General features: G+C 40.6%; 1 protein-coding gene across 3 annotated transcripts; it reads left to right on the top strand.

Annotated features, from left to right (window-relative positions):
- Nucleotides 1-557: 557 nt before the first annotated feature.
- On the top strand, nt 558-7,818 carry LOC311355280 (myelin-associated glycoprotein-like; the record flags this gene model as incomplete). Of its 3 annotated transcripts, none has more annotated exons than XM_084475031.1 (7): nt 597-663; nt 1,461-1,826; nt 2,240-2,563; nt 2,697-2,957; nt 3,082-3,154; nt 6,585-6,618; nt 7,588-7,818. In XM_084475031.1, the coding sequence occupies 7 exons, from the start codon at nt 597-599 to the stop codon at nt 7,816-7,818; spliced, it is 1,356 nt and encodes a 451-aa protein (XP_084331157.1). The 3 variants fall into 3 exon arrangements, with proteins under 3 accessions (XP_084331158.1, XP_084331157.1, XP_084331156.1); XM_084475030.1 differs by having other exon boundaries at nt 2,697-2,963; nt 3,055-3,154; nt 7,621-7,818; XM_084475032.1 differs by lacking the exons at nt 6,585-6,618; nt 7,588-7,818 and having other exon boundaries at nt 558-663; nt 2,697-2,967; nt 3,082.
- Between the last annotated feature and the right edge of the window lie 1,494 nt (nt 7,819-9,312).

Here is a 9,312-nt window from a genome sequence, read left to right as displayed (position 1 = left end):
ACCAGCAGCAGGACTTACTACTGCAGGACTCACTAAGACTCTCTTCACCAGGAGAAGGACTCTCTATAGCCAAATATGTTGGCTATATTAGCCAACCAATTTGCGTAATATGGGAAGAGGAAGTACAACGATTTTCTAAATCTGACTTCCTGCTTTCCACAAGCCATGTACTCATATTACTTATATTTTTCAGTTCAAGTGACAGCAGTATTAGGTCTGATCAAATTAACTCTTTAGTTAGTGCAGTTGCAGTGCAAGGTGGAAGTTTGATATTTAAGTACACCTGCATCTAACAATGCATTAGTGCAATACTGTTCTCCTTTTAGAACAAACCCTGCCCGTTGGCTGTGAAAAACCACCTACTGCTCTTGGTAAGGAATTAAAACATTATTTTTAAATGTTTTATTTATTTTTTATAAACTGTTGAATGTATTTTCTGATAACTTTTGTTGTTCCATGTAGCCTACTCTATTTTCATATTGGTTATTTGTTGTATTTGTAACAAGGAAGATGTACAGTAGGTACTTTAACCCAGTCCACATTAAAAACTAAAACAAATGTACCTTAACTCCTTCTTTGAATTCATGATGCAGGAGATGAGGTTCATAAGTTGCATCACGATGATACAGTTGGAAATGCTACTGAATGTCATCTTTGTTTCAGGTGAGTGGTGTTCATTTGTTTTATTGTGAATATTTAGTTCCAAGTACTGAATATGTTTAGGTATTTGCACGCCAACAGACATGTCTTACAGGACCCAGAATAATGTGTCATTCGTTTTAGGCAAGGCAAGGCAAGGCAAGGCAACTTTATTTATAAAGCACTTTTCATACACAAGGCAGACTCAAAGTGCTATAAACATTGTCATACAATAAAATAAAATAATAGATAAGTAAAAAGTAAAATAGATAGAAAATAAAGGCAAAGTTTAAAAAAAACATTTTAGAAAGGCAGAGTTAATAAAAATGCATTTTAGAAAGTGAGAAAATAAAGGCAAAGTTACTAATAAAATAAAAAATAGAAGCATTGTAGATTTAAGATTTAGCAGAAAGCTAAAGCAAACATAAAAGTCTTCAGTCTTGTTTTAAAAGCTGTCAGAGTTGGGGCAAGTCTTAAATCCTCAGGGAGTTTATTCCAGCTATTTGTTGCATAGTAACTAAATCCTGCTTCCCCATGTTTCGTGTTGACTCTGGGGATAATTAACAGATTGGTCTCAGAGGATCTTAGTGGTATAGAAGACTTATGTAGTGGAAGCATATCAGTTAAATATTTCCGTTTTACACCTAATTGGACTATAGGCTAATCTGCATTTAATCGATCTCTGAAATGAAGCCTCTATCCATGCTCAGAATGTGATGGCGGTCTAGTAGAGGTGTGGCCATGCTGTTAGAGGAGGGTGTGGTGGGACAGGAAGGATGCATGTCATTGGCCATTTTGTATAAAAAATGCTTGCATTGCAGGTGGTGAGGGATCCTGTCAAGCAGACCTTTATGCATCTATGCCAAACAAGATGGAGGCATTGAGTGACACTTGTCTGCAAATTCCATGTTCATTCGATACATTATCATCAAATGAATTAGATAAAAGCAAACCCATTTTTGGTTTATGGCGAAAATCAAGGCCCTGGACTGGGACTGTAGTTTTCAACAGCCTCAAACCCAATAATAAATATCCAATTAGTATCATTGGGAATATGAGTGAATACAACTGCACATCCGTTTTTACAAGGCTGAACTCAAGTTATGCTGACGTATATTACTTCAGAGTGGAAAACAGCATTTACAAGGCAACTGACATCTGCAATCCTCTTACAATCACCGTTAACGGTAAGAGAAGTCATTTGTTTTGGGGGTCTAATTTTTGATTGCTGTCATTCTAATTATTTGTATTCCTATTTCACTATTATTATGATCATTCTTGATTTTTCGGCTACTTCCTGACTAGGTAGACATACTTGTTCTCCTTGTCTAAAATTAAAGTATCGATACCACAGAATTGTATTTTAATTTTAAAGAATGTTTTACCAATGTTTTATGCCATTGTCATATTTTAATAATACTTATTATGGACTATGGGGTGAGACACACTTTGTTTCCCTCATACAATCTTTAATGTGTTATGATGATTATTTTCCCCCCTGGAATATACTGGTCAACACCGAACATGCTGCATTCATTCATGTGGATATTAAAGCTACGTTTCAGCCTAATGCAAATGTTTCTTGAAAACAACCATGCAGATTCAGCCCCAGCACCCTCCATACAGACCCTCCAGGAGGGACCACTAACGGAGAGGAGCAGGGTAACGTTCACCTGCACGGCCATCGCACCCTGTCCCACCGAGCCGCCTCACCTGAGCTGGAACCAGTCAGGAGGCCCTGAGGGCCGGCCGGAACCGCACGGAGACCAAGAGCCTAACGTCAGGACCCGGCGGCTGAATATCACTCTGTCGGACCGACATGACGGGGTCAGCCTGACCTGTCTGGCGGAGTATCCCGTGAACGACCCAGCACGCGGGCCCAGCATCAGAACAGCAGAGAGTGTCGTGACGCTTAACGTTTCCTGTGAGTGACCAGCAGACGGTCCAATCAGTGAGCCAGGACAGCTGAGAAGCTCAAAGACTTAACATACTGTATTCAAATCCGTCAACAGCGGAACCATAGCTTGAAATTGAAGACGTATATTGTGTTCCTGTAGATTCCCCGAAGAATACCCAGGCCTCTGTCAGCCCCCCCATGGTGTCGCTTGGCAGTGTGGTCAACCTGACGTGCACCAGCAGAGCCAACCCCCCCGTTCTCCGGTTCACCTGGTTCAGGAGCAGTGCGGAGGGACCCCTGATTGTTTCAGATGGATCTTTGTACAGCTTTAATGCGTCCAGCAACCAAGAAATATACTACTGCGTGGCCACGAATCTCTTGGGAAACCAAACATCAAATGAGATTACGCTATCTATCAGCGGTGAGTGTTGGTAAATCAACTTCTACCCATAGACCAATAAAAACCTTACACATATCCCAAACATATCCCTCTCTAAATGGATATGACAATGCCCTAGTGATCTACAATGTTTTATCTCCTACAGAGTTGAATGTCCTTCTGATAATTGGTGGATTCTTCGGTACCGTCTTCTTCATTGGTCTGATCATCTGTGTTCTGTCAGTAAAACACACACTAACGCACATCCAAATCTATAGATATACATCTGTAGATATTAGGGATGCACCGAAATGAAAATTCTTGGCCGAAACCGAAAACCGAAAATGAGGAAACCAAGGCCGAAAACCGAAAACCGAAACACCAAAATAAATTATTATGCCAATTATTAGTAGGCCTACCATTGCATTTATAGCTATGACTGTGTACTAACCTCACTAAAATCAAGGCATTGCAATTCAAAGAATAAATCAATTACAATTATTAAAAGTATAAAAATATTTATTTAGCACTGAAAAAACAACAACACCGTTTTCCATTTTGCACTTTGCAGACGGTCCCTAAGCTCGGATGATAGCCGACAGCTCATAGAAGCTGTCGGCACTTTGCGGACGGTCCCTAAACTCCGGCTGATAGCCGACAGCTCATAGAAGCTGTCTCATAGCGAGCCGTAGCTAAAGACGGCTCGTTTGGATGAAAACAAGGTTGTAGCTGGTTCTCTAGATCAGTGATTCCCAACCGGGGGTACGCGGACCCCTAGGGGTATGCGAGGGTATTGCAGGGGGTACGCAGAAAGATTATAAATTAGCCTACAGTATCCACAAAAAAATAAATATATAAAATAATAAAATAAATAATAAATATAAATAAAATTATATTATGAATTTTATTAAGCCCATAAGTCTATTTTTGCATCCACGAGTAACAGTTCATCCACAGTGATTGTAACACTACAATGCACATCATATGAAAAGACTGAAAAGTGGCGAGGTCAGAACAATGCTTCAGACGTCTGCAGTTCACGTTTGAGCTTTAAAAAAAAGGTTCACGTTCTTGCTGCGGTCGCGCGCGATTCGCAAACTTTAGCTGCATACCGACTGTAAACATGGATGCATGGCTAGGCAGGAGTAAACGTCCAGCTACCACTATTGCTACTGTCGCCCCGGAAGCGGGCACTGGGGAGCCCAGTGAAAAAAGGAATAGAGAGACCACTGCCAAACACCGGCAGTACAACGATAAATACATTTTGTATGGATTTACTACTACGTCTGATCCACCGCAGCCTCAGTGCTTTTTTTGCGGTGACGTCCTGTCAAATAATTCAATGAAACCAGCCCATCTGCAGCGGCACCAGAGCACTAAACACAAGGGAAATGTAGATAAGACCGAGGACTTTTTTAAACGAAAACTGTCTGAATTCAAATCAAGTCAGACTACACTAAAGAAAGCAGCAAGTGTGTCAAGCAAATCATTGGAGGCATCCTATGCTGTGTCTTTACTTGTGGCTAAGTCAAAAAAAACACATTCAATTGCCGAAGATCTGATTCTCCCTGCCGCTATACTTTTGGTTGAAACTATGCTGGACAAGAAAGCAGCAGATGCGCTGAAAACAGTTCCATTATCAAACAACACAGTCTGCCGTCGGATCGATGATATGGCCACTAATATTGTTGAGCAGGTGGTCAATAAAATGAACAGAGCAGGTCAGTTCGCTTTGCAGTTAGATCAAATGACGGATGTGAGTGGGGAGGCTCAGCTCTTGGCCTTTGTGCGCTATAAAGAAGAGTCTGACATACATGAGCATATTTTGTTTTGCAAGAAGCTAACGGGACAGACAACCGGCAAAGAAATATTTCAGTTGATTGACAGCTTTTTTAAAGATAACGATCTGGAATGGAAGTCATGCAGTCACATCTGTACTGATGGCGCGGCTGCAAGGACAGGGAAAGTGTGTGGGCTGCATGGGCATGTCATGATGGTGAACCCCGAAATCAAGTGGAATCACTGTATTATCAACCGGGAGGCTTTCGCAAGCAAAAGGATGAGTTAAGTTCCGTTATGGATGATGCAGCTAAGGTGATTAATTACATTCAGTCCAGGCCTATGAATCACCGATTGTTTCAGAGTCTTTGTCAAGAGAGCGGGGCAGAGCACGATCAGCTGCTGCTTCACACGGACGTTCGCTGGTTGTCTCGCGGCAAAACCCTACGGAGGCTTTTCGAACTTCGCGCCGAGGTGTCTGCTTTCTTGAAAGAGCACTTGCACCCTCTTGCGGTTGTTTTTGAAAACGCAGGCTGGGTTGCACACCTTGCATATCTTGCCGATGTCTTCTCCAAGCTGAATGACCTCAACCTGTCACTTCAAGGCAAGGACTCACACATACTTAACATGTATGACAAAGTTAATGGATTCATACATAAAGTCACCTTGTGGGAGAACAAATGTGACAATGGAGATGTGAGCTGTTTTCCACTTGTTGATGCCCATCTTGCCACCACTGATGCTGAAAAAAATCCTATAGTCAAAATCATGAGAACACATCTCTCCAAACTCAAAACTGACTTCAACCAGTACTTCCATGACATCGAAGAAAAGTCAGAGCAACTGGACTGGGTGAGGAACCCCTTCAGAGGGACTGAGAGCAGCAGCAGCCTTCCTGCCAGACTGCAGGAAAACCTGGTGGATTTGTCCGTTGATCGTGTGCAGAAGATGGCACATGCTGAAAAGTCACTGACTGAGTTTTGGTGTGAAGTTGAAAAGGAATATCCAGAGCTGGGGAAATGTGCATTGAATGAACTTTTGCCTTTTGGATCAACTTACATGTGTGAAGTGACCTTCTCAGCCCTGACTCACATCAAAACCAAGCAGAGAAACAGACAGAATGTGGAGAGCAGCTTGGTGGCGGCTGTTGCCACACTGCCCCCAGAACTGTCAAAGCTAATGAAAGACAAGCAAGCGCAAGTGTCTCATTAAAAGGTCCTGTGACTAAATAAAAGGTATGTTTTTTCACTCACAATAATTGTATTATTTAAATGAGCAGTTGGATTAGATATAAAGACAAAGGGTTAAATATAAGTACACATTAAGGCGAATAATCACACACGAGAGAGGGGGTACTTTTCACATGGAAACCAGCTCAAGGGGTACACTGGTCAAAAAAGGTTGGGAACCACTGCTCTACATTACTACATTTAGTTAGAGGTGTCATTTGTTTCACAATGTTTCACTGATGATGGTGAATGTTTCACTGGTTTTTGTTTGCGTCATCACAATTTCCTGTTTCGGCCGTGTTGTTTCGGTGATAAAAGTGTTTCGGCCAAATTTTCGGTGGCCGAAATTTCGGTGCATCCCTAGTAGATATAGATATAGGTATGTATATATCCATATCTGTAGAGATCTATATATTATATATAGCTGCATAGATCTATAGGTATAGACATAGATCTAAAGATCTATATGTTAATCCACAACAAAGTGAGAATCATCTTGAGAATCTTAAAATAAGGGTGTTCATTAATATTGTAGTTCATCAATATATATATATATATATAAATCATTTAGTTTGAACAATGACAAGGCCAAAATTAATCGGTCCAGTATGTGTGCTGGGTCCGTCTCCGTTCTAACCCATGATCCCACCTCATTTTTTAGGTGGTTACTGAAGAAACCTTCAACACCGCAACAGGTAGGAACCACACAGTAGTGCACACCGTACTCGCATCCTGCACTTGAACGTAGAAATAGTTTACCCTATGAAGGAAAAGTAAACAAGAAAACGACTTCAATGTGGACGATGACCTCAATAACATTTTCGTAGGATGCAGTAATTTCTGTACGTCTTATTTAAAGCATTCTCAAAAGTATTCGTAAAAAACTAAATAATAGGACTTCTTGTAGGCATGACTAAAATTTAATTAACACATACAATTGACTACATGGGAAGGAATCAAGCAAAGAACAAATGCAAGAAAACTGTACTTAAAGTAAAAGTCATTTTGATTATAAATGTAAGCAGACCGATAGCTACGCTTTCATCAAGCCTTCCAAGCCGTTTGTTTTTTCCAAATTCAACATTTGTAAAAACTGCTGGAGTGTGTGTGCACCCCTCCTTTCAAAGCTGTTTTTAAATTCAACCAACCCCAGTGTGATTATGTGTGTGGCATGTGATTATGCAACAGACACTATTTACTCTTAATTGTTTGGCCCAGGATGGCTGAAAATAAGGTGATTAGAATAAAGCTGGATCACCTGGTATGTAAGATACATTTGTTCAGATGAATTAGACTGCAGCGCTAAACATGTGAAAGTAGCTGGTATGTGAGGAGGAGTTGAAACGATCGTTTGGGCTTAATTGGGCCCTGGGATATTGACATATTCAGACAAGCGGCATTTCTGCTCTTCAAAATATCTCATCTCACTAAGTGGTCATTCACAACACTCATTCTCACAGAGCCAACTAAGGGAAAGATGACTATGCTTTACTTAGCCTTCATGTGAACATTTTTTAGTTATTCCAATAATTAAACAATATCTTAGCTCTCCCAAAATAAACATAATGTACTCTGCTACCTCAATAAACACATTGTTCTTGTTCAAATGATATCAATGTAGGTTTGCCATTACTATGGGAACCACTTGTTCACTCTTCTTTCAGGTCATGCATTCATGTATCAACGCTCTTCCACAGAATACAGTATGCGAGGCGTTAGACAAACAGGTGGAAGAGGGGATCCACTACGCAGAGATCCACTTTGCCAAACGAGGTGGTGTGCAGAACCCAGGCCTGGTTTTCCCCCAGGGGGAGGAGCAGACCTCAGAGTACAGTGAGATTACTGCTCAACAGGCTAAGAACACACAGATCAGGGCTGAACTACAAAAGAGCTGAATAGTTTGGACTGGGATCTCATTGGTATCCACTCATGTCAGCGTAAACATATCCTGCTTAAGCATCTATGTCTGCGGCTGCAAAAGGTTTCTAAAACATGGCACCCCGTTTATGAAATCAACAGCACAACAAACGTTAGGGAGGACTACATTTATCAAATGCTGCAAAGAAACAGCATGCTGTATTTCATTACATTTTAAGGGACACCTCGGGATAAAATACTGCGATAGGAATACACATGCAATGCTTTGTATAAAGCTGTTATATCTTAATGGTAATGTTTGTTCAGCTTTTACATTAAAAAGTCTAAATCAGTAGTCAGCAGAATGACATGATAGGTCGACTGTATTTTTATGTTCTATTATGCGTACATAAATGTTTTATTTGAAGGGACAATTACAGGGCACGTCTTACAGAGAACATTTTCCAAAGCACTCACAAGTGTCACTTGATACAGGGAAGTTCTTACATTTACACATCCATACATCTGAAACAGTTCAGTACTGTTTGTCAACATAGTGTGTTGACAGTCCTCTCTGTAAACCACACAGTTTGACTTCATGAGTATACTGAGAGTGGTTACCTGCTTTAGAAAGTTTCATGCCGGTTTTTTTTTACACATTAAATCCTATTTCAGTTTTAATGTGAGCCTAGCTACTCTGAATCGGTCAATGTGGAAGCTATGAATATATATTGTATCTGTGTTTGATTGCAAATTGTAATCTGTTTTAATTATTTTGAAAAGCAAAACTCCTGTAACTTGGGCTCCCATTTTGTCATTCCCATGCTGCTCGCCACATTATTATTAAAAACATTATTTCCATAAATATTTTTCATCACAAAATTACGGGGTTTTGGGAGGGGGGCTTTGAGGGGGCTCAGGCTTTTTCAGGGGGATGGAAACCTGTATGCATGGCATCTATTTTATATTTTATATGAAACAATGTACAATGTATTTGTCCGTGAATTTTGGACCTTGCATATTTTAACGTTTGCAATTATTTTAGTGTTTATATTGTTAATAAAAGTTGTGTTGTGTGTGAATAGTGTTATAGCGTGTGTATAGCGTGGTCATCGACATGGTACTGTGCTGCGTTGCTTACTGAAATCCCCGCTCCTGCGTCCATCAATGGCGGTTCCACCGGTTAGCAAATCTTTTTTTCGCAGGATGGTAGGGGCAAGTACCGCCTTTTTCGCCTCTGATTGGTTAGAAGGGCTCTCCTCCGATTGGTTATGGCACAGGGCAGGCTGTCGGCTAGTCTACCACCAACATAAGTAAACAAACTCAATCCATCAGTGATATGTGAGACAGTCAGATTTATTTTTCAAATTTCCATAGACTGTTTAGTTAGTCCTAGCTGTTTGGGGGACTTTTGTGGTGAAAATGTTTAAATATACATCTGACCAGCCTACGTTTCGTAAATGTGCCGTTGCTCTCGAGCACTGAACAGTTATCCTATTAAAGAGTACATAAGCAGGCTTATGCATTGAATA

The sequence above is a fragment of the Micromesistius poutassou genome (assembly GCF_964030765.1).
Source record: "Micromesistius poutassou genome assembly, chromosome: 11".
In the NCBI taxonomy this organism is placed as follows: domain Eukaryota; kingdom Metazoa; phylum Chordata; class Actinopteri; order Gadiformes; family Gadidae; genus Micromesistius; species Micromesistius poutassou.
The sequence above is the reverse complement of the archived record's forward strand: the minus strand, read 5'-3'. Positions and strand labels throughout refer to the sequence as shown.